At 42.6% G+C, this 25,986-nt stretch overlaps 1 protein-coding gene across 1 annotated transcript in view; it reads right to left on the bottom strand.

Moving 5' to 3' along the window:
• The window catches only part of ARAP2 (ArfGAP with RhoGAP domain, ankyrin repeat and PH domain 2), a 128,839-nt gene that overhangs the window by 50,467 nt on the left and 52,386 nt on the right, over positions 1 to 25,986 (bottom strand). Inside the window, 9 exon segments of the mRNA XM_056855272.1 lie at positions 1,292 to 1,355; positions 2,806 to 3,004; positions 7,507 to 7,609; positions 9,997 to 10,141; positions 14,052 to 14,183; positions 15,505 to 15,679; positions 18,671 to 18,853; positions 21,675 to 21,760; positions 24,911 to 25,110. Coding sequence (XP_056711250.1) covers positions 1,292 to 1,355; positions 2,806 to 3,004; positions 7,507 to 7,609; positions 9,997 to 10,141; positions 14,052 to 14,183; positions 15,505 to 15,679; positions 18,671 to 18,853; positions 21,675 to 21,760; positions 24,911 to 25,110 — 1,287 coding nt within the window.

The raw sequence follows: 25,986 nt of genomic DNA, 5'->3' as shown, positions 1-25,986 counted from the left end.
ACTTTTCAATAGGATGTACTGAACCCTTCTTCAAAGCCCAATGTATGCATCATGTTTTTTTTTTTTTGGCAACGTTGAAAGGAAGAAAAAGAACAGGACTTATCTTATGGGATGACATTAGGGGTGTGCAGATCAACAGGCCGAATTAAAAAAAAAATTATCCTTTCCGTATTTTCGGGGATTTTTTTTTACTGACAAAAAAATGGGGGCGATAAATGGGGGCCAAAAAGCGGACTCCAAATAATGCTGAATTTATTTAGCATTATTTGGGGCTGCTCCTCCTTTCCCTTCACATTCCCAACACACTGAGAGCCAGTGTGAGGTAGTGGTTAAGAGCGGTGGTGGTTTGGAGCGGTGGACTCTGATCTGGAGAATCAGGTTTGATCCACCACTCTACCACATGAGTGGCTAATCTGGTGGACTGGATTTGTTTCCCTACTCCTACATATGAAGCCAGCTGGGTTACTGCTTAAAAACCTCCAAAGAAGGAGAGCCCACCACCTCCCGAGGAAGCTTGTTCCGCTGAGGAACTGCTCTATCAGAAAGTTCTGCCTAATGTTTAGCTGGAAGCTCTTTTGATTTAATTTCAACCAGTTGGTTCTGGTCTGATCTTCTGGGCCAACAGAAAAAAAAATCCACACCATCCACTATATGACAGCCCTTCACGTACTTGAAGATGGTTATCATATCATCTCTCAGTCATCTCCTCTCCAGGCTAACCATACCGAGCTCCTTAAACTTTTCCTCACCGGACTATGGTGAGCAGAGTTTGGGGAAATGGTGTTGTGATGTTGTGGCATCACTTCATGGGACTCCCCCCCCCCCATTTTTGCTCTGGTATTCCACTGAGCAAGGGTAGGGGCTGGAGCACACGGGGGGGAGGGGGCAACCTGGTAAGTCCACTTTCTGCACAAGCTCAGAAGCTTATACGATTCTCTCCCTTCCCTTACTTCAGGATTCCAGAATATACTTTCCATGTTAGGCAGGAAACAGGTAATCGATGTCAGAAAATATAAATGGCAAATCAGTTATGGATTGGGCTGTTTGTTCTTTACAGATTTCAACCAAAGATTTTAAGGGAGGAGAAGAAAAAAAAAGCTCTGAAAATACTTTTCTGATCTATCTTGTTTGCAGGAAAAAACAAACAGAAAAAGAAAAATAGGGGAAGAAGAAAAAGAAGCACACTTTCCCCTCAAAAAATGTAGAATGTTTAGTACACATCTCACCAAAGGACTGAATTTAATTTACTTTTCATCGAAAAACATATCCAATAACCACCATTTTCTCTTACCTCCCTTTCTCAACCAGAAGCAGAACATCTATTTTTTCTCCATTTTGGATAATGCTGCTGGTTGCTGGGGGGGAAAAAAGAAGGAAAAAGCCATTTGCAACTGCCTAATGAAGGTTAAACAGACACAGCTTTTACAAAGCCTAATAAATCCCTTTTAGAAGTTATACAGCTGCACAGCAACAGCGGCTGAACCTGGACATGTGTGTTTTAATAACCATTAGTCTCTGGGTAAGAATTAAATGGAAGCCAACAACTAGTAAAGATGAAATAGGCAGCCATCTATAAGAGCCATAAGGAAGATAAGTAAGGCAGTGAATATGTTCCCTATTAAAGATGTTCAAGTGCAAAGTCACCAAGGATAATTTGGCTTTTAGGTAGTGAATAAATCTGCCTTAAATAGGCCTTATTCCCCAGCTCTTTATGAAGTAAAAGGTTTGGTCAGGAACACATGGCGGGCAGTAGAAAAGAGTAAGAGTCCAGTAGCACCTTAAAGACTAACAAAATTTCTGGTAAGATATGAGCTTTCGTGAGTCACAGCCCACCACCTCACTGAAGAAGCTGTGACTCACGGAAGCTCATACCCTACCAGAAATTTTATTAGTCTTTAAGGTGCTACTGGACTCTTGCTCTTTTCTATTGCTAAAGACTGATCAAGACGTGGACAGCTGGCCTGCCTGTGTATAATATTTGGGCCGCTGGAATCACTTCTGAAAGTGGGACTGAGACTGGGGGAAAGGAGAAACGATGACTTTAAGAAAACACAGTTTCATTCCATTTCATTGAAAAACAGTAATAAATGGTCACATTTACACAGTCCATTTGAAAACAGAAATGTATAAAAGGTTACTGTCTGATTTCATCTCTTGAATCCTCTGTGCCTTGATGATGTTACTGGGCTCATGGAATTAGAAACCAACTGCCTCCCAACCGCCACAGGAGAATCAATCAACCAGGTATTATCTAATGCATCCTCGGGACATCTGATAGCATCAGATCAGCTGTGCATTATCTGTATTTCCATTCTGCATGCAGCCTGGTTACCAGATCTCTCTCTCTCTCTCTCTCTCTCTCTCTCTCTCTCTCTCTCTCTCTCTCTCTCTCTCTCTCAAACCATAGGGTTTTCAAGGCAAGAGGACTTCAGAGGTGTTTTGCCATTGCGTCATGAACCTTGGTATTCCTTGGAGGTCTCCCTTCCAAATACTTGCCGGGGCCAACCCTGCTTAGCATCTGAGATCTGATGAGATCAGGCTAGCCTAGGGCTATCCAGGTCAGGGTGCCAGATGTCTAAGAGAGCCCAATAACTACCCAGGAAAGGGGGTCCCACACCTCTGCATCTGCATTTGAATTGACTCTCAGTCAATGGAAGGAAACAACTTGCTTGGTAAAAGCAACAATATCCTCCACATCCTCCCCTCACTCACCCGAGCATATCATGTGCTGTTGAAGCATCTCACGTTGACCCAAGTCCCACAAAACACCTCTAAAACAAAGATTTTTTTAAAAAAATGTCTTACTTAACTCCTGGAGCCTCCTTAGATGTATCAAATCCTCTTGAGCATCTTCCAGTTCTAGACAGAAATGCAGGTTCGACTTCTCTATTGCAAACCAGCCTTTTTTCCAGTTGTCAAGGTTATGACAGTCTTTGTAATACAGCTGGCCAATAACATCGTAGTCCCGGTCCAGCAGACGTTTGGCCATGTCGGGTACAAAGTGCTATTCAAAAGAAAAACCAGGACAATAAAGCACACAAACATGGATACAAGAAAGAAAACACTGTAATTTTAACATAATGTTTGGTGTTTTGCTCAGTGCAGTTCAGATGGGATTTTCTTCCCCTCAGCATCATTACAGAAGTAGGGATGTGCTAGCCTGATCTTGTCAGATCTGGGAAGCTAAGCAGGGCCAGCCCTTCTCAGTATTTGGTTGGGAGACTTCCAAGGAATACCTGGGTCGCTACGCAGAGGCAGGCGATGGCAAACCACCTCTGAACGTCTCTTGCCTTGAAAACCCTAAGGGGTCACCATAAGTCAGCTGCGACTTGATGACAAAAAAGAAGCGCAAACAATCCCCCCCATTTCCCTGCCACCAAAAGCAGCAACAAATCATAAAGAAAGTCAGGTTAGCAATCACAACTTACTGGTGATCCCTGGCCCGAAAAGCATCCAGCTGCCCTCAACCAGGGCCAGGGCCTTTTGGGCTCTGGCCCCGGCCTGGTGAAATGCTATGCCAAATGAGATCCAGGCCCTGCGGGGCTTTACTTGAAGCAATTCCGCAGGGCCTGTACAACTGAGCTGTTCCGCCAGGCATATGGTTGAGGACAGTGATGGCTTTCCATTCCTCTGGCCTCCTTTCCCTTCCTTCTCTTTATTATTATTATTATTATTGCTGAATTTTTAAATATTTAACCTCTGTTGGAATATGTCCACTCCCTTATATTCCCTCTGTGTGGTTTCCCACTATTACTATTTTGAGCTGCTTTGGTTTGAGGGTGCCTGGTTTTTAAGTCATGTAATAATTTTAATTGTAAAATTTGGTTGGTTTTAATTGTGTTGAAGTGTTTGTGAGCTGTTGAGCCTGACCTGGTCAGGGAAGTGCGGCATAAAAATCCAGTAAATAAATAAAGGGTTGTCCCCTTAAGAGTTCCATTCTGCCTGTCCAAAGGAGAGCTGGCACATAGGAACATCAACACTGAGTTCAGCAAAATGCAAAGCTGTTCACAAACAACCAAAAACAATTTTTATAGCAATTGCTCCTCAAGTGCTTTACCCATGTTTTCAAACACACAGCTGGTATTATAATAATTATAATATTTATTTTATTTCACATGAACTCATGAAGGTGCCTTATACTGAATCAGATCCTTGGTCCATTAAAGTCAGTATTGTCTACTCAGACCGGCAGTGGCTTTCCAGGGTCTCAGGCAGTAGTCTTTCACATCATCTACTTGCCTAGTCCTTTTAACTGGAGATGCCGAGGATTGAACCTGGGACCTTCTGCATGCCAAGCAGATGCTCTACCACTGAGCCACAACCCCTCCCCTACATTTCTGTGCTGCCTCTCCACGGCACAGCTGCCTGAGGGGGCCTCACAACACAAAGAAATGCAAAACAATCAATGCAGCTAGCAGGAAAAAAAGAGAATGGACGCAGGTGGAGTGCCACCACTGAAACGGCCCTGTCCTTGGTTGCCTCCTGCCCCGTTTCCATGGGTGGGGACAGACAGAGCAGGGCTAAACAGGTGCACTATTCCATGTGGGAAGTGGTGGCTCTTCCATCCTTAAGACCTTTAGGGCATTAAGAGGTAAGAAACAGCCCACACCTTTCACAAAGAATGATACACTTGTGAAACCCAACCCCCAACAATAGCATTTTTTTGTATTAACTTAAGCTTCCAGTTCTGTCTTCAAGGGTGGTAATCTAATCTGAAAGGCCGCAACTGGTGAACCAGCCCAAACGGCTAAAAAGGGCTATGTGAAGAGAAGGGAAAATGTGCTTCCGACCAAAGTCTACAGGGAAAGTATAAGTACAGCTTCACACTGTTTTACCAGGTTGATAATTGCACACACATTTTATATGGGAGACATATACAGCCCAGGTATGTAGATTATACATTGGTATATTTAAGATACATATAAAAGTAATTATTCCAGATTTATTAATAATGAATTGAGCTTGCCAACCTGTTGTTTAACTATGTTTTACAGTATAACCACATGTAGACAATCTAACCAGATGTTTGTATAATTGGAAATATACTATGTAAGTAATTCCAAACATCGAATTTAAAATATTTATACAATTGGCTTATAATAGATGGAGAATAACCTGTTATTATTATTATTTTTTTAGACAACCTATATACATGCCTGGTCTGATATATAATTGTCTGTATATGTTTATATATCTTTAAACATGTGTGTATGTTTTATATGAGTTTCAACTGACCACTGAGGAAGGCCAAATAGGCAGAAACGCGTCTGGCATGTGGTTACAGTATATCAACCTTAGGAAATGACATTGTGCTGGTTTGATGACTTTTTAAAAAATAATTTTTATTTTGACATAGCGCCTTAAATAAATTATATTTTCACTATCAACTTATTTTATTTATCTCACCCAACCTTAGGTACCCAGCTTCTGCTTTTTACTGTTGGGTTTCATCCCCCCTTTTCTTTTTTCTTTGATTAAAGTACAGCTCCGTGTTGCAGAGTGATAAGCTGCAGTACAAGCTCTGCTCACGACCTGAGTTCGATCCCGACGGAAGTTGGTTTCAGGTAGCCGGCTCAAGGTTGACTCAGCCTTCCATCCTTCCGAGGTTGGTAAAATGAGTACCCAGCTTGCTGGGAGTAAAGTGAACACGACTTGGGAAGGCACAGGCAAACCACCCCGTAAACAAAGTCTGCCTAGAAAATGTTGGGATGTGATGTCACCCCATGGGTCAGGAATGACCCAGTGCTTGCACAGGGGACCTTTACCTTTTTTAAAGTACTGAACCCTCCAGAACAGTCTAACTCCTCATTCCCTCATAGAATCATACAGTTGGAAGGTTCCCCCTGCACAATGCAGGAAATTCACAACTAACTCCCCCACACACACCCTCCAGTGACCCTTACCCCATGCCCAGAAGACAGGTTTATTCACTGACCAGGCTTATTTACAAGACAGGTTTATTCACTGACCAGGTTTATTCCCTGACCAACAGCAGCTCAGTTTGGTCTGGACTGAGTTTCAGTTTACTGGCCCTCGTCCACCCTAAAGCCTTCTTCAAGCACAAGATTCAGCTGTTCAGGAAAAACAGAGCTGGGCACCATTGGCATATTCATGACACCTTACTCCAAATCCCTAGACACCCTATTCCAGGGGTTTCATGTAGCTGTAAAAACCAGCCCAACCTCATTGCATAGTCGCCAGTGGACTGAGCACTATTCCATCAGCACCAGATTCTGGGGAGGAAAGCCCGAGCCAAGTAGGAATGGCACAGAAAGCTGTTGGGAGACTCTATAGCAGGGGTGTTGAACTCATTTGTTACAAGGGCCAGCTATGACATAAATGTCACTTCGTCAGGCTGGGCCATGTGTACCATAAAATTTAATGCCAGGTACCAGAAATACAAATTTTATAGAAGACACAGGCAAAGCCAATTAATGATAGTATTTTTACTTTATTTTTTACTTAAAATACAAACATGCTTAACACAATAACACTCTTACAGTCATAGAATCATAGAGTTGGAAGGGACCACCAGGGTCATCTAGTCCAACCCCCTGCACAATACAGGAAATTCACAACTACCTGCCCCCCGTGACCCCTACTCTACACCCAGAAGATGGGGGGGGGAATCCTCCAGATCCCTGGCCAATCTGGCCTGGAGGAAAACTGCTTCAAGACCCCAAAGTGGTGATAGGAACTACCCTGGGCATGCAAGAATTTTCTTTTATTTACCAGTTTTTGATCATTGACACCTCAGGACTGGGCGGGGGGTAGCTGCCTTGGCTAGTGAGCCCGTAGTGGGCTCGTCAGCCCAGATCAGGAGTGGAGGGGGGGGTGACTGCCTCAGATGGCTCACAGGCCAGCTAAGACCTCTCAAGGGGCTGAATTCAGCCCTGGGCCTTATGTTTGACACCCTGACCTATCACTCTCTCAGCAAAGCTAATTAGTCAGGCCAATTTAAGGTCATTTCACTCTCCAAACCAGGCCTGAATCTAAATGAAAATGGGTCTAGATAATCTCATCCAAGGCAGCCTGACGTTGTGCAGCCACAACCTGCTCAAGAAGTTTGTCCAAGAATGGTATATTAGCCACAGGCTGGTATTCTTTGACGCAATCTTAAGCAGAGTTACATCGTTCTGAGTACTCCTTGAAGTCAGCGGACAAAGAAGTGTATGAATTTGCTTGCCTAGAAGTGTTGGATCACACGCTTGTACCCTTTATCAGGCTTTACCATGAGAAATCTAATAACATTAGCTGAATACGAAGTTTTTTTTATATATAAAACCATTTTAAAAAAAATCTTTGGTTCATTGTGTGGTTGCCCTACAAATAACTGCAACCAGATACTTTCTGGTAATGCTTATATGCATCCACTTAAAATTCGAATTCACTAATCCACTTGCATTAAAATTGATTTCACTCAAGGTTCTCAGACAGCAGTGCTACTTTACAGTTAACGCAAAGGCTCTTGGCTTAACTTGAACAGGAAAAAAAAATCAACGCTACCTTGGCAATCGCCTGGGTCCATTTTCTTTGAGAATGTGCAGCTTCAGCACCAAACAGAAAAACACGTTCTGACAGTAAGTAGATTTCAAAGGTAAATATAGCTCTAAAACCACCAAGGACAAGAAGAGTCAGTTTTATTTAGGACAAGCTTTCTAACAGCAAAGCAACAATATAGCTCAGATCTCCCTGCATTTCATTCCGATTTTGGTCAGTGTGGTTTTTTGTTTGGTTTGGTGGAGGGGGTTATAGGTTATATAAGCTGCCTCTGCTAACCAGTTTAGCTTTTATTAAGCTTTAATGATTTTCTATTAAAACAACTCCAACTTATGTATACATTTAAACAACATAACAGTCGAATTGATGAACAGGGGGATGGAAGGGGAGAAAGACAGGAAAGGCTGGATACATTAATAAAAAGAGATCAGATTATACCTGATGTGGATAGTACAATATTGTTCATTGATAAATCTAACATTTACCCTGTTTGCCTATTTGAAGGTTTTTAAAAAGAGAGATCTAAGCCTCTCAACCAATGTGGACAGAGTCAAGTTTAATTCTGGGCCACCCTTAACACTTTGAATCCTGAGCAGAAAATCTGGTACCTTTATCCCCACACACACACACACAGAATGTAGCCAGCCTTCCAGTCCAGCTCCCCCTTTTCAAATGAACTGGAACTGGAAGTGGGAGATGAGAAGGATCTCACAATTCAGCACCATATATGCTTTGCACGCTGAGCAAACGGCATGACTGTGACCAACAGACATGGGAATGAGGCAGCCCCTTCACGGCACATACAGGTGCCTTGTGCTTTAGGCTTGTAACTGACATTTTAGAGAGCCTTTTTAAATCAAATACCCCCAAAAGTTGCCTCCACCTTCACTGCACACCACTCCAAAATGTATACAAAATTAGCCAATATGTGGTTTAGCAGGCGGACTCTACAATTCACACCTGATGGACAAATGTGCTATCATGGAGCTGGTACCCAGCAATGCTGATTTAAAAAAAAAAATGAATGGGAGAGAAGACAAATTTTAGGATGGTACCCAATATCTGTCACCCTCCTAAATCACACCCAAACCCACCACTTAAAACCTTATCTTCAACCTGCTATGTGGTAATCCCAACATTGGAGGTAAACTACAGGCTTCCTAAAAAGCACAAACATAGTTACAAATATTTCCAGCACACAACAGTTGATGTTAATACATAAAATGACCACAATCTGACTGGACACGTTTCAGCCTTTTACAGGCCTTCCTCAGTGGTCATGCACACACAATTTCACAATACACATCCTTTATGTTAAAATAGTTTGTCCATGTGCCTCAAAACATGGCTCACGGCTCACAATTTGTTGGTTATACACATCCTGAAACACTGGATGTGTACAAAAGACTTTTTTATATATATTTTACCTTGTACAACATTTGTGTATATGTCAGGATGTATATTGTAAAATTGTCTGTGTACAACCACTGAGGAAGGCCTATAAAAGGCCAAAACGCGTTTGGCAGATTTTGGTCAGTTTATGTACTAGCATCAACTATTATGTGTTGGTAATATTTGTAACTACGTTTGTGCTTTTTAGGAAGCCTGTATTTTAGGCCCTGTGTTTTTAAATACAATTGTGCACAATGTAGAATAAAAAATAAATTTATTGGTTGCTATATTAGTGTTTAGCACAACCCCTTTGGTTTCCCCTGACTTTTAAGTTGAGTTTCTTTGTTCCCCTTTTTCTTCATTTGTAATCCCAGCATTGGCCATTTCAATTTCAAATCACTTTAATCATCCATCCAGACAGCTCACCTGTGCCCACTGAAACATGTGTGTTAGCTCCCCACCTACAGCGGTGTCAAGTGACCAGTTGCAAACCCCTTTTTCCCCTACTGACATCCCATTCATTACACCACCAGAGAGAGAAGGCGGCCATCAGCAAGTATGCAGGCAACATAAAAGGAAAAGAAGGGAGCGGACATGTTCATGGAGGAGAGGGCTACCCATGGCTACTAGTCAAAACGGATACTAGTCATGATGCACACCTATTCCCTCCAGTATCAGAGGAGCATGCCTATTACATTAGGTGCTGTGGAACTCAGGAAGGACAATGCTGCTGCAGTCATCTGGGCATCCTAGAGGCACATGGTTGGTCACTGTGTGAACAGACTGCTGGACTTGATGAACCTTGGTCTGATCCAGCATGGTTTTTCTTATGTTCTTATATTCTTAAAAGAAATGGTATATGCCCACAGCTGCAGCTGTCAGTCTCTCACCCCACTGGAAAACCACATCTGTATATGGTCCCACTAATATAAAAAATTACACAGAACACTCAATCCACCCGCCTTATTGTTAATGTCTCCAAGAGGTAGCACTTCTTTTGTTGTTAAGGAGCCAATTCGAAAGTCCCCCAACTGACCGCATTTGGAAGAAGACATTTCTAAAGAAAGTTTTTTTTTTTTTTTAAAGAGGTGAACTAGAACTTACCCTGCATGTAAAAAGAAGTCTGCCTTATGAACGACAAGACAGATGACTTCGCTGATGTCAATCATCCCATTCGGGGATGCAGTCTTATCGTGTTCATAATAGCTCAAAAAGCCGCTTTCCAGAGCACACCACCTTTTATTACACTCTGCATATAAGAAGTTCAAAAGGAGGAGGGGGGAGATGCATGAATTGAAAGACCAAAAAGAAAAAGAAAAAAACTGAGTGGTAGGTAGCAACCTCCCTCCCTTTAAGTTACTGAAATTCGGCAGATCTTTGAAAAATTAAATTTTCCTTTCTCCTGTGACAAAAACCTGTGGTTCAATAAAATGTGACCTTTGCATGAAGAAAACCGTAACAGCCCAGATCTTAGCTTCTTTCTGGAGGATAGTCCTTAAAGATGAATGAAATAAGGCAACAGCAAAAAGGGCTGATGGAAACTACGGCCACAAACCAGCTATATGGATATTCCAGCGTGAACATGGGCTAGCCATGCATCAGAAAGATGCAAAAATTAGATAGTACTGTGGACTGTATTACTCCGCAATGCAACTGGGGGTTACATTGTTTGCTTGTCCATGCTTGTTGTTTTTTGTTGTAACTTGTCCAAGGTCACCCAGCTGGCTTTGTTTGTAGGAATGGGGAAACAAATCCAGTTCACCAGACTAGCCTCCGCAGCTCATGTGGAGGAGTGGGGAATCAAACCCGGTTCTGCAGATCAGAGTCCACTGCTCCAAACCACCGCTCTTAACCACTACACCACGCAGGCTCTCTCACATATCCAAGCACACAAAAGTGCACATAACTGTGTGTGTTTTCTTAACACTTTCAAATGCAGGCAAACAGGGTTTCTTTCCCAAAGGTCACTCATATGTATTGTGAAAGGAACAAATGTTGAAAAAAACTGCGCATACACTAAATATCTAAAATGGCAGATGTGTACTTCTCTTCAGATATTCTACTGCTGATAAAATTTTCACATCTGAAGCAGTCTTCAGATAAACTCTTTGACATACATTCCAAGAATTTTATTTATGTATTTTCTGTTCCTATGAAGAACAATGCCCTGACCTGGAAAGCCCAGGCTAGCCTGATCTCGTCAGATCTCAGAAGCTAAGCAGGGTCGACCATGGCAAGTATTTGGAAGGGAGACCTCCAAGGAATACCAGGGCTGTGACGCGGAGGCAGGCAATGGCAAACCACCTCTGAACGTCCCTTACTTTAAAAACCCCACCAGGGGCCGCCATAAGTCAGCTGTGACTTGATGTAAAAAAAAAAAAAACATGAAGAACAAAAACTGGGGAAATGTTAAGTGACATTTTTGGGAAGCCACATTATATTCATTTATTTACTTTATTTAGAACCTGTCTTTCTTGCTAAGAGTCAATTTTGTCCTAACTCTTGAAAATGATATAATTCTGGATTTTTTTAAAAAAAAAAATGTTATACAGCACTTTTAAAGTTTTTTCAGGTATTTCTTTAACCAACAGCACAAACGCTTCCTTGGCTTTTACATCAGTGGAGATTAAGCTTTTTGGAGACTAAACAAATAAAGCATTTAGAAGGTGGAGCAAAGCCTTCCACTTTGGTTACAAAGGGGCAGGGGAGAAGAAGCTGGTTTTTATATGCTGATTTTCTCTACCACTTAAGGGAGAATCAAACCGGCTTACAATCACCTCCCCTCCCCACAACAGACACCCTGTGAGGTAGGTGAGGCTGAGAGAGTGTGACTAGCCCAAGGTCACCTACCTGGCTTCATGTGGAAGAGTGGGGAAAGAAACCCAGTTCACCAGATTAGCCTCTGCCGCTCATGTGGAGGAGTGGGGAATCAAACCCGGTTCTCGAGATCAGAGTCCACCAATCCAAACCACTGCTCTTAACCACTATACCACACTGGCTCTCAGGCAGAGGAGAGGGCTCAGGCAGGGGTACTTTGTACGAGGTTAAGGCTTGAACAGGATGAAAAGCTGGGAGATCCACAAATGGAAAAACTGCAGCCATGCGTGACCTCAATTCAAACTAGTCCCATATGCGGAGGGGAGAAGGGGTTTAATCCTTCTAATCACACACCATTTCACCTATCAAAACGGTTATTAGCCACGAGAGGAAAAATATGGGCAACAGGCGGGGCCAGTGTTTTTTCTCTCCCTTCCTAGTAGTGAACAAGCAACAGATTGGGTAGCATTTGAGCTGAAAAGATCTTAGGTAAGCTTGCATTTTAAAGCAGGGTTGTGCTGAGACGAAACCTCCCTTTGCGTGGACGTGACATATAATGTGGGACATAAAGAATTAAAAACATTTTATTTGTTTTATTTAAGGGAGCTGTATATTACCCCGATGCATCAGGTTAGCTGTATGGTAAATAAACATTGACAATGGCCAGGTTTCTATAAAGAGGAGAAATATGGGCCCAATCTACTCCCCCTGGAACCCAATAGAATGGAAATTAATTAACCTCTCACTCATCTGAATATCTGAGCTCAATATCTGAATATCTGAGCTCAAATGATGATTTTTTTTCATCAAAGATGTCAGACAAATAAACTCCACAACTGACTTATAGATCAAAGGCAAAGGAACATTTCCTCAAAGTGTTTTCTTTAAACAACCTCACCTTTTTTAAAAAAAACAGCTTTTAAAGAATAATATTGTATTTGGCAATTTCAAGGTTTACAAAAACCATAAGGACATAAGCAAAAAGAAAAAAAAATGTAAGTAACAAAACAAACACCTTCTGAACTTAGAAAAATTGAAAGCTGCAGGAAAAAAAACGTAGCCTGACAGAAGTTGATTGCAAAATGAACAGTTGAATCGCAGCATGCAATAGCTAAAAGGTGCTGCTCTTTATATTTTTTTCCCCCACGATCACTGGAAATGGAGGCCAAGAAAGAGTCAATCTATTTTGTGCCGGTAGAAATGATGCTACAAAACCCACTCAGTGTCAGGAGGAAAAGGCAAACAAATCCACAGCTTTCAAGAAAGATTTCTGAAAAATGCGTGAAAAGATCAACCTTGGCCAGAGAAGTATAAACATTACAGATGGGTAACAAACATAGCAATGCTAAAATGTGCTCCATTCCTTGAAAGACGCCCCATGTTTCCTTGGTAAGGCCCGGCCACACATCAAATCTGCTCTGCTTATCCTATTAAAATACTGACTTGTGAGGGTTATCACTAGGGAATGTCTGACATCCTAAAGACAGCCAGCGTGGTGTAGTGGTTAAGAGCGGCGGTTTGGAGCAGTGGACTCTAATCTGCAGAACCAGGTTTCATTCCCCACTCCTCCACACGAGCGGCGGACGCTAATCTGGTGAACCGGGTTGGTTTCCCCACTTCTACACATGAGGCCAACTGGGTGACCTTGGGCTAGTCAGAGCTCTTAGAGCTCTCTCAGCCTCACCTACCTCACAGGGTATCTGTTGTGGGGAGGGGAAGAGAAGGTGAGTGTAAACTGGTTTGATTCTTCTTTAAGTGGTAGAGAAAGTCGGCATATAAAAACCAACTCTTCTTCTCCTTCTCCTCCTCCTCCTTCTAAAGGACTTAGATGGGGACAACCTAGCTGTAGTCCCCATTCAGCCATAAAATTCATTGGATGACCCTCAGCCATACCCTCTCAGCCTAACCCACCTTACAGAGTTGTGGTGAAAATAACAGGCAGGAAGGGAGAGTCATATACCCTGACCTGGGCTGTTTCGAGGAAGAACATGATAAAAACCTTAGTGAAATATAACCTGTATGGCCCAGGCTAGCTTAATCTCGTCAGATCTCAAGAGCTAAGCAGGGCCGGCCTAGTTAGTAATTGGATGGGAGACCTCCAAGGAATGCCAGGTTTGCTGGGCAGAGGAAGGCAATGGCTAACCACCTCTGTTAGTCTCTTGCCTTGAAAACCCCATAAGGGGTTGTCATAAGTCAGCTGTGACTTGAAGGCACTTTACACATACAAAATACAACTTATGTTACTGTTAAGATTCTAATACAAAACAACAAAGGGTCATGAACTTAACGACACTATACAAAACCACATTTAAGTGTGAGGAAGGTCAAAAACACAGAAATACCTTCTTTTAATTTTCTCTCAGTCAAGAGCTTTGCAGCGTTGAATGAAAGTTTGTATAAATATTCACAAAGAAAGGTAGATGATGAATCCTGAAAGGAAACACTGTTTGACTGAGCATCATAATTAGGGAAATCTGTGAAAGAAGTGAAAAATATCATTTTTTAAAAAGCCCATGCTATTACCTGTGCAGCCCCAATATCCAAACATTCCTGCAAAGATAGGTGTGATCTACATTTATGAATTTTAGCACCATCATTTATCCCTCAAATTATCTATCCTATTGTGCTCCCAGTGACAGTAAATCTATGGGATTTCTTCCTTTCTTCCTTCCTACTTTTTGTGCAAGATATTCCGCAAGAGCTACTGTAAGATTAAGCACTGATTTTTCATTTCCGATTGGTGTCGTCGAGCTTTCTATCAATTCTTTTACACTCTGCATTTTCAGATTTTTTGTAAGATTCTTCTATACCACTTCTTTACTATTAATTTCTCTGATGAGATGTCTATAACGTTGCTCTGTCATATTTTAGAATTGTTTGGAACTCTGTGAAATCCTCCCGGTGCGGTTTCTGCTACATTGAAGCAGTGGGTAAGCTAATTATGTCAGTTTCATGCTTTTTAAACTTACCTTGAATGTGGTGATGTATGTATTCTCTCCACTCGGGTTTAGATTTCAGGATAGTCATGTTGCTTATTGTTATCAATTATAGATGCACACTGCACCTGAATGGGATTAATCTATTTGTGATGGTCTCCTTAAATATCGTTGGTTCACCAAACTGATGAAGATATTCGAAACGCGTCTTTGCTACCCAACCTTGCAATTGACTTTGAACTTTAGCTTTTGACCTTCTTCGTGATCATATGTAATTTTCCTATGTGGAATTTCCACCTTTCCTGTGTAAATATTACCTTGCCTGTGTAAATATTATTAGCCCTATTGGCAGCAATGAATGTTTAGCATATTTTTGCTCTCTTTTTTTCTTTTGGTTCTTAAGCCCTGCGAGGCATATTGTGTGAAATGAACGCTTGTCTTCCAGGTTTGGTTATATAAATGAATATAATTTACTAGCAATAGCATTGCTTTTCTTCTTAATTTTCATTCTGCATTCACTGAGCCACGCGCTGCCGCCTCTCTCTAGTTTCTACTATTTTAGCGTAGGTTTACATATTTCTCCAGTTTACCTCCAGGTACTAGCTGGAGATCTCCAGCTATTACAACTGACCTCCAGCCGATAGAGATCAGTTCCCCTGGAGAAAATGGCCACTTTGGCAATTGGACTCTATGGCATTGAAGTCCTTCCCCTCCCCAAACCCTGCCCTCCTTAGGCTCTGCCCCAAAAAATCTCCAGGTATTTCCTAACCTGGAGCTGGCAACCCTACCAGTGAAATATTGCATGCAAATCTGATGCACATTTATATTAGAAGCCAAGAGTAGTGGCAGAGATCCATACCTGAAAACTTATTGTGGTGGAGAAATTCCATCTGCAGCCTTTGTCCAGCTTTCTTGGCTAACAAGTACGGTGTGCTGTAGACAGGGTCGCCGGTAGCACACATCACATCTGCTCCGCTGAACAGCAACATCATGGTTTCCAATACCTCCTGCTTAACTACAGCGGCGCACAGGGCCTGACCATAAAGATGAAAAACATCAGCGACAAGTTGAACACCAACTTAATGACTCCTAATTTAGTGAACAACATTATGGGTCTCCTCACTCTGGAGCTGATGGATTCAGCTGAGATTCATACAGCAAGGTCAGAGCACACTACATTTCAGAGACCACAGCCGTCATAAGATTATTAAATCACACTGTGGTGTAATTTTCTTGGGAATTGGTAAATCGGAACTGAGGCGCATCAGCTGAAAACAGCATGCCCTGTATACAGGGGGGAAAACTCCACTGATATACTGCACTCAGTGGATACAGGAAAATGCCTCCCTTTCACACTAAAACAGGTACACAGCAATTTTTAAAAGAACACATGGTATTTGGGTGAAATCAGAAACTGAGGTTGTAATAAAAGCTTTTATTGGGGGGAGTAGAAAACCAAGAAGAGCTTTGACTTCTGGTGCCAGGCATTCCCAGGGCGTTCTGGGGGATTAGGGCAGAGCTGCCTTTAGGCAGTTTCCTAACCCCTTTCGCCCTCGAGTTGCAGCGTTGTTACACCATCTGTTTTGGTGGCGTAGCCTCGCTGCTTTCTATGGGGGCATTTTTCCCATTTTACATTTTAAAATATTATTTTATTTTCGGTGGCCAAGAAGCCTCTGTGGAGGTGGGGCATCTGCGCTACTCTCAACCGCCATGCATCCATCCCCCTTCAGGAATGGGGTGCCCATTATTTTCTCAGTTGAGGTCCATATATGACCTCTCAACCTCTGTTGAATGGCCATATGTACAACTGCAACATCTGTTGGTATCTAAATATGGCCCTGTAGCACTTAAGTGTTCAGAATCCCCTTACTCTTGGAAACTCTCACTGAATCAACACTGAAAATGAAACCTACAATATTTGTTCATAAATATTTGATGTTGTTCAATAAATATGATATGCAAAGTCTCAGAAATGAACGGAATAAGGAGCTAGGTCACCTACTTTACAAAAGCAATGGAATATGGCCTTAAATCTTATACCTGCTGTTTCTATGAACCTCAAGCTGTGACTTATTCAGCAAAAAATTATGTTAAGGATATACTGGACACCGCAGCACATTTTTAGTAAAGTGTCCAATTGGCGGCTTTGTAACTTACATGATATATATCTTAACCATATGATTTGGGCCTGTCTACTGATTCAGTCTTTTGGGGAGGAAGTGATTACTCATATCAATTTTGTATTAGAATATTTATAGATTTTCAAGGATGCTTACATACTTTTAAAGTATTTGCTCGTCTCCTGGAGACTAACTGATGGCCAACAAAAATGAACCCTCCATGTCCTTCCTACTGCTAAAAGACTAGAAAGATAAATGCCCACCTCCAATAATTCAGTGGACTGAGCACCTTACAACATTATCAATATTTGAATGCATCACACAAACATGACAATTGTGCATGGATATAGTTTTTAGATATTTGGAAACTTTTTTATCGAGGCTTATCTCTAGACTGGCCACCATTGTTATATTCTGTGGGGGTTTTCTCTTTTTGCTTGGGGGTTATATTTATAATAAAAAGGTAAAAATATTGGGGGCATTCAACTTTGGCATTCGTTGAAAAGTCTTTGAGACATGAGAAGGATTTAAAAAATAATAATAATAACAGATTGGATTGTCTGTGAAACTGGCTTATATTTCTCCCTGGAGTGTTTCTTCTCCTAGGTAGGGCCTAGGCCTATGTGAGTTCTCTGTGGTTCAGTTTGGCAGCTTTAGTTCATTGTTCAATTAATTATGCATCACCGGTGTAAATGTGGAAACACACATAGCAAGTGAAGGAAGTCATGGGCTAGTACATAGAAGAATGAAGCCCCCCACCCCACCCCACCCCACCCCACCCCACCCCGTGAAGACAGAAGAACCATTTTGTGCTTGACATCAGTTTATTCTCCATTTTGTGTGCTTAAGTTTTGCTTTTGCAGTTCCCAGAGGCCTAGTCAACATTCTCAGCTAATAAGCGATACCTGCAGCTTGTTATCCTAACAGGTAGCACCTTCAAGGACAGTGGTACATACCAGCTTAAGTAAGTGATCAGCACATCAGTGGCAAGATGGGAGGGGGGAATGAAGCCACTCTTTCTCCTGGGAACGCTATCCCGGCCTAAACCAGTTTGAACCATCCAGAGACTTCTCCCTAGTAACTGTTCTGATTGGGAGTTGTGGATCATCTGACCTAAGTCCACTTTGCCATAAGTTAAGCTATGCCTCATGGTGGTCACTTCTTACTATTCATCTTCGCTTTAGCTCTCTTTCCTTCACAATGCCTCAATGCAAGCAACTTATTTCACAGCCTGAAACGGCAACCTTATAGCTATTAAGATCAGCAGCTATGTAACAGCAAGAGTAAGTATATTTAGCCAGCTAAGAATTTTGTCATTTCCCATACCAGTGTGCCTTAACACTGTGTAAGGTAAAAGTAAAGGGCCCCTGTGCAAGCACCGGGCCATTCCTGACCCATGGGGTGATGTCACATCCCAGAGTTTACTAGGCAGAGTGTGTTTACGGGGTGGTTTGCCAGTGCCTTCCCCAGACATCTTCCCTTTACCCCCAACAAGCTGGGTCCTCATTTTACCGACCTCGGAAGGATGGAAGGCTGAGTTGACCTTGAGCCGGCTACCTGAAAACCGACTTCCGTTGGGATCGAACTCAGGTCATAAGCAGAGCTTGGACTGCAGTACTGCCGCTTACCACTCTGTGCCACGGGGCTCTTTTAACACTGTGTAACCTGTATTTTAGTCCACTGTGAACCTTTTAAGTTTCAATAAAGCTTTTTGCTTTGTAAAGGGGGTTTGAGTTTACTGACCTGGCTCGGTTTCTCTACAAACATGGCTTGAGCTCGGCAGGGGTTCAGTCGTGACACTCCCAAACCAGAAAGATTCAGGAAAAATATACTTTTACCACACATTGTCTATTGTTGGAACAAGCCACGAAAAGTAACACATACCATGTTTCTGTGAGCTTTTACCTTATTTAGCTCTTCTTTGGTTTTGTAAAGCAGAGTGGTTTTCCTGAACCTGCCCTCTTTGTATTTTTGTGTAATAAAAGTTAGCCTCCTGTCTGTCGGGGCATCCGTAGGCAGTTCCTCGTTGGGCTGAAGATTTCCTTCCCAAAAGCTGTTTGCCCTCTTGTTCCCTATCACAATGAAAAGCTACAAAAGGGGAAACAAACAGATCTACGTAAAGTGTCAAGCTCTGACAAGGAAAGAGGCCATAAGGAAATACGCACAAACAGAACTCTCTGTACATGCTGTGTAGTGAAGAACAAGCAACAATATGCGCCAAAAGAAAAGAAAAACACCTTATATTCCATGTCAAGGATTCTGAAACTGCTACATTCTGCAACCTGCATCAACGATGCGCATTTTCATTGCTTTACACAATTTTTTTTTCTGCCTCTGCCAGCCATGGGCAGAGATAAGGAGCCACACAGCGCACTGAAGCCGCCATCCCCACCAACCACTGAAAATTTTATAGCAAGGGAGAAGAGTTCTTGTGAAAGTTGCCAGGCTGCTCCTCGCCATCGGTGGGAGATTTGCGGGGGCATGGCTGGCGGACGCGATCGGGGCGCGTGCGACGAGTTGACGTCCCTTCCGGGTTTACACGGCAGTGACACGGACGCTCTAGCAATCGCCTTCCAAATTCTATGCCCCCCTCCACTAGCCCTCTTCCACCCGCTGACCAACTGAAAGTTGGCGGGCAGCCTGGTGGATTGGCAGGCTTTTCCCCACCCCCACTGGGCAGTTGGCAAGCCTAGTTCTTGGGAACATGTCTACCAGCTATGTAACATTAAGACTAGACTTCTGTTAGCTGTCCTGTGAGGAGGCCTGGCTGTAGCCAGAGGGACGAGCCTTTAGGAAGAAGAATAAGGAGGAGGAGGAGTTGATTTTTATATGCCGACTTTCTCTACCACTTAAGGAAGAATCAAACCGGCTTACAAACACCTTCCCTTACACTCTCCACTACTCTGTGAGATAGGTGGGGCTGAGAGAGCTCTAAGGGAGCTGTGACTAGCCCAAGGTCACCCAGCTGGCTTCATTTGGAGGGGTGGGGAAACCAACCCGGTTCACCAGATTAGCGTCCGCCGCTCATGTGGAGGAGTGGGGAATCAAACCCGGTTCTCCAGATCAGAGTCCACTGCTCCAAACCACTGCACTTAACCACTACACCAAGCTGGCCCACAGCTCACAGCCTCTGGCCTTGAGGAAGCCAGCCCAGTTGATCCAGCACCAGCCCAGGATGTTGTTTACTGTATGGGAAGTGGTCATTTAAATTTTATTCTTGTAAGCCACCTGGAGCCCCCACTCCCAGAAAAGCAGGGTAAAAAAATTGATGAAGAAAAATGGTTTCTATAATTCCAAAGGCCTCAGTCAGGTAGTGAAAGTACATTCCTCAGAGTCAAAGAATGTAAAGGAAGACACAATAAGACCAGGTGCCAAAGGAGCCTTGCGTAACTCACACTTCCACGACATCCTGAACCCAGGAATTTGGCTATAACCTGCCTTTATCTCCTTTTGTCAATAGAGCAATAAACTAGGAATGGTTATCTTAATTTACACTCTTTAGATGTTGTGTGCACATGTATCCAAACCTCTTGCATGAGGATCTATTTAATCTGCCATTTTCTGATTCAAGGTGGATTCTTTCTCTAATGATTCTCCTTATGATCATAGCTCTGTTCTGTTCTGAATAAACTTCCTAACTTTACTTTGTTTTCAGGGATACGTATTTTTCCACATCAAAGTACCAACAACAACAAAATGTACAGTAAATCCTGTTTCATCAGGTGTTACCCACACAGGCTCAAATATACTATGACCATAAGGGCTAGCTAGAGATTTTAAAAAATCAGGGAACTAAATTCTGTGGCCGGTTAACACATTATTTGTGAGCCTTCGGGGATGGAAATGCATTCGGAAAAAACTGTTGTAAGCCATTCCAAACCCATAGGAGATAAATCAAATAAACTAATTTGATTTTGGAAGCTTTCCCATGCTCCTGTGGAACTCAGCCCCTGTGTAGCCCTGGCAACATCCCAACACAGCATCAAACAAGAAGAATGACAACATAGTCAACAAGTCCAAGTGAATTTGAAAGCATCTGTACAATTCTTTGAATCTTAATATTCCTTACCAACATTGGTACCAGCCTAGGAAAACAGGAATACGTAGAAGCAAAAGTCTTAGGGGAACAGGTATGCCCTAAAGCACCTACACATAATCATGGAATCACAGAGTTGGAAGGGGCCATACAGGCCATATAGTCCAACCGCCTGCTTAGTGCAGGATCAGCCTAGAGCATCCCTGACAAGTGCTTGTCCAGCCTCTGCTTAAAGACTGCCAGTTAGGGGGAGCTCACCACCTCCCTAGGAAGCTGATTCCACTGTCGAACAACTCTTACTGTAAAAAATGTTTTCCTAATATCCAGCCGGTACCTTTTCGCCCACAATTTAAACCCATTATTGCGAGTCCTATACTCTGCTGCCAGCAGGAACAGCTCCCTGTCCTCTAAGTGACGGCCCTTCAAATACTTAAAGAGAGCAATCATGTCCCCCCTCAACCTCCTCTTCTCTAGACTAAACTTTCCTCAACCTTTCCTCATAGAGCTTGGTCTCCAGGCCCCTAATCATCCTCGTTGCTCTCCTCTGCACCTGCTTGATCCTGTCCACATCCTTTTTGAAGTGAGGCCTCCAGAACAATCACAATACTCCTGCAACATCTAAAACTCTGGCATTTAGTTCAGTCAGGTCCCAGATAATCATCCGATTCACTTAGCTTACAAAAACGGGATTCTTAATTAGTGTTTGGTGATGTTTCAGCCCCATAAATGGGATGAAAGGTTTTACACACACCATAAAATAAAGCCAAATCCTCCAGGGAGCTGCTAAATGCCATTAAATTATACAGTAAATGTCACGTTTCCCATTGACCCAGCCGATGCATCTGACACTCTTTCCACTCCATTTGCTCCTACCTCAATGAGCTCATTGCTCCAAATGCTGGCATCCATTTTGAGGCTTCGGACCTTCGAATCTCTGGGCCCCAACGATCTGTGCTGGCCTGAATCAAAATACCAAAAAAGCAGCACAAAAGCAATAACTTCATTAGGTATTGGTCGCATGTCAGCGTGTAAGAAAAAGTTTTACGAGCATTCTGGAGATCCTGAGTCTCAGAATTCGGAAAGTGTCGACAGATGTCTCTCTACAGTTGTGCCCAGCCGACATGGACTTTGAGCACATGTGGGACAGCCAGGTAACAGGGAATTCTCAAGGGTCAAAAATGTGAGACACTTGTCGTTTATGCATGGGTATTTTCACTCACGATTGCCCCCGGACTGTCTCGGTTGTTCCTTGGAGTTATGAATGAGTTTTCAGTCCACTAAAGATGACCTCGCTGCCAGCCCTCACAAATCCCGGGACTGCCCATTCCTCTGTTAACCCGATTCTTCCCTCTCCCCTGAGCTCAGCCCGGGTGAAACCCCCATGCGTAAAGCAAAGCATGGGACACGCCAGCTTGGTTTCTCTCACAGCCAATTACAAAGCAGCATGTAAAAAGGCAGGGATTCAAATGCTTCCTGCTTCCTTGGAGCTCTTTCTGAGCAGAAGAAAGGCTTTTTAAAACCAAAGCTTGGATTTCTCCCTCCTCCTCCTTTCAGATTGTTCTGGGTTGTTGTTGTTTTTTGGGGGGGTTGGTTTTCTTGTTCTTAAAATGCTTTTTTATGCAGCAGTTGGGTTGGAGAGGGATTTCTCTCACAGTAAGCTTTACAAAGTAAGCCAATTACAAAGCAGCATTTAAAGGGGTGGGGACTTGATTTGAGCTTGGAGACTGCTGGTGCAGAGATTCCCAACAGGAAAGTGTGGGTCCAGCGAGCAACGAACCTCAGGTAAAACACCCATGCATAAATGACCACTGGCAGTTCTGTGCACCCCGTTCCCACTCAATGTGGTTTTCCCCCTTTAAAAATCAGGAATGCATGTGCAGGTAGCAATTCAGATCAGCACTGAGATACAGGTGTGGAGGAGATGATTAGTCCTCTCCCTTGTGCCATTTTCCTACTCTGAAATGGATCTGGGAATCTGCTGGGGAGAACAACGATATGGGTACGTCCATATTTCCTCAGTGGCCCAAGGGGCAATGCCCTGAATCCATTTCAGACCAGAGAAATGGCACCGGAGGGAGGGCTTAATCCCCCAAAGTTAGCAGCACCAATCTGACCCAATTTTGAGACAGAAAACTGTTGGGTATTAGAGAGCGAGCTTTGTTACATGTCAGACAGTTAAGGGGTTAATATTGTAACTGACCAAATGGCCAGTTTGTGGTGGCCATTGCAATCGTGCCCGAGGGTCACGTATACAACTATTTTGCATGTTCAACTGCTTTCGATTTCTTTGTTAGAAGAGAAAGTAGTTGCCCACTTTTTGCTTGACTGCCAAGCAGGCAGGATGGAGAGAGGCTCTCCTTTTGCTAAGGGTGCCTACTCATAAGTAAGCTTAGTGCCTTGCCAGGCGTTTGGCAAGTATAGGAAACATAGAATGTAGACAGAATTATTTGTTTTGTATCCCAGTGATATTTTTCCCTACCCTGAGTTAGAGTAAAGATTGTTTTACTTCAAGACAAATGCGTCTTGCCTCTTTTGTGCATGTGTGTGATCTCAATTCTCATAGTTCAAGAGGAACGATCCAATCCCTCTGATTTGGTAGCAGAAAATTAAGTATCGGGGTTTCCTTCACAGGAACTGGTCCCCGATCAATCCCCAATAAAAACTGCTGAAGCTCTGGTATGCAAAGCTCCTAGTATCTCATCTGTTTAAACTCTTGGTCAGTCATAGAAGCAGTGGGGGAATATAGGGAAGACAATGATCTCCCAGCTTGTGAGCCCTAAAGAATTACAAGAGTCAATTCTGTGAGTAGTTACCAATATTACAAATCTAATGATGGATATTTGTCCTGCTTGCAGTTGTGTAGGTTAAGATAAATGCACTGGTGACCAAAGATTTCTGCTCCAGAACGCAAATGTATAACTCCACAATTAAAAGTTTCCAAAGTTAAAATTCAGATTTTAAAACCTGAACTTCTTTCCAGCTTTGCAACGGTTGTTTTGTCTATTAGAATGATAAATGTCAAGTTTTCAATTCTCAATGTGTGACATTTCTCTTCCGTTCTAATTGTGGGATTTAATTGCAGGAAATTGCCACATTTTTCTGTCACCTCACATTTCAGAATTTCACGAAGAGCATTATTATGATTCAGCTCCAATAACAGATTATTTTAAAACTGCTTCAGTGTTAACGTATAAACACTGCTTCTTAACCCTTCTACATTGGTTAAAAAAAAATCCCAACACTTCATTAGTCAGATAATGAGTTCCAACAGACCCCTATGTGGTCACAACTAAAAAAAGAGAGATGCATTTCTCTAATTTGATGTATATTTCACCATTAGTTTGCAGGAAAGGGCTACAACTTTAGAGTTTCTAGGATCTGTAAACCCCAACACCACATTAGTTCCTGTAAGATCTCACAGAGCCTCGATCCCTTACTTATGAACTTTTTATTTAACTCAAAATCTCCCCCAAATAAGTATTTCATAAAAATCACCTCTGTATTTTAAATACTGAAACACTATTGTGCCGTTAAGGGAATGTTCTCCTCTCCCGAATACTTTGGATGTAGAGCATTTCCTCCTTCCCCCCAATTTAAATTAGGATTTCACGCCAAACATTATTTTAATAAAACTAACCAAAAAAAAAAAAAAAACCCTAACAAAAAATAAAAACTCCAAAGACAGGAATGAAGCACCACCCGCCAATCCCATTTATGTTTATAAAATACATCGTTCTAAGGGATCCAGCTTGTTCCTTATTTTTGGAATTTTTTATGAAGTCCCCAAATCACCAGCAGTCTTTTAGAACATGGATGGTTAGAAAAACGAAGACCTGGAGAATCACACCTGATTTATGACACTAGGTTTCTCTTCGCTCAACTCCTCTCCTCTTCCCCCTCCCCCCTGTAATTCTTAGGTAAATATGAGGCAAATGATTTTCTTTCTTTCCATTGCATCTAAAGAAGTGAGCTCTGACTCACAAAAGCTCATGCTTGAATCAATGTCGTTAGCATCTAAAGTACCACTGGACTTCTGTTTCGCTTTAAACCAAGCCATCCCTTCTGCATGGACATGATATTACATGGAAGCCTCAAAGCTCCCCAATTACCTGCACACTTCTTACAAATGATGACACAGAGATTGATGGATGCCCAGTCAGGATCGGGAGCTTTACAATCAGCACAGGTCCTGTTTGAGTCATTGAACCAGATCTTCTCAGCTACTTCGTAGTCAGAGAGAGTTTCGGCGATGGACTGTTGCAGCACTTCAATCCACTCCTGCTTTTCTTTTTCGGACTCAGCCGTGAAGCTGAAACATATTGATTCCCCTTATTTTAAATACAAACAAAGGGAGGTCTAGTTCCTCCATTTAGCAACTGTTCAACATTCATTGCTGTGAAAGGATAATAGCGTGAAGATCGATGACAGAATGGCTCGGGGACCATGCGGTGGACATCCACTGAGTTTCCACAGAAGTCACAATTTTTGTTTGCAAAGTCCAATCAACCTTTATCCTGTTACACTCTTCCAAATAAAACCACCTTTCCCATCTCTGGAAGTGAGAAAAGAAGGCCAGTTGCTAAAGAGATAGACAGCTTAGAATCTTAGAGTTGGAAGGGACCACGAGGGTCATCTAGTCCAACCCCTTGCATAATGCAGGAAATTCACAATTACCTCCCCCCCACACACACCCAGTGACCCCTACTCCATGCCCAGGAGATGGCAAAAAAATACCCTCCAGGAACCCTGGTCAATCTGGCCTGGAGAAAAATGGTTTCCTGACCCCAAAGTGGCAATAAGCATTTTCCTGGGCATGTAAGAAAGGTTACGAGAGCCAAGCAGTCACACAAACCTTCCTGCCCTCCTTGTCATGATCAGCCTAAGTTCGCAGAATCAACATTGTTGACAGATAGGCATCTAGACTCTGCTTAAAAACCTCCAAGGAAGGAGAGCTTAGATTAGGTCCAACTGCTTGGAGGGGGAGCTTTACTTGGTGGCTTACGTTATCTAGGCATAGCAAATATATTTGTTTTTCATGCAAACTCCCCAAAAGGGGAACTATGCAGAACACATAGCATATTTCAACGTAACACAAAAATCACCTATTTAAACAGAGGCTGGAAGCTTTGGGGAGCCTCATTAGGACTATTTCATTTACCACAAGAAATAAATGGATTAGGACTTG

This window comes from Euleptes europaea, chromosome 9 (genome assembly GCF_029931775.1).
Source record: "Euleptes europaea isolate rEulEur1 chromosome 9, rEulEur1.hap1, whole genome shotgun sequence".
In the NCBI taxonomy this organism is placed as follows: domain Eukaryota; kingdom Metazoa; phylum Chordata; class Lepidosauria; order Squamata; family Sphaerodactylidae; genus Euleptes; species Euleptes europaea.
Note: the sequence above shows the minus strand (reverse complement) of the source record. Positions and strands in the feature narration are given on the sequence as shown.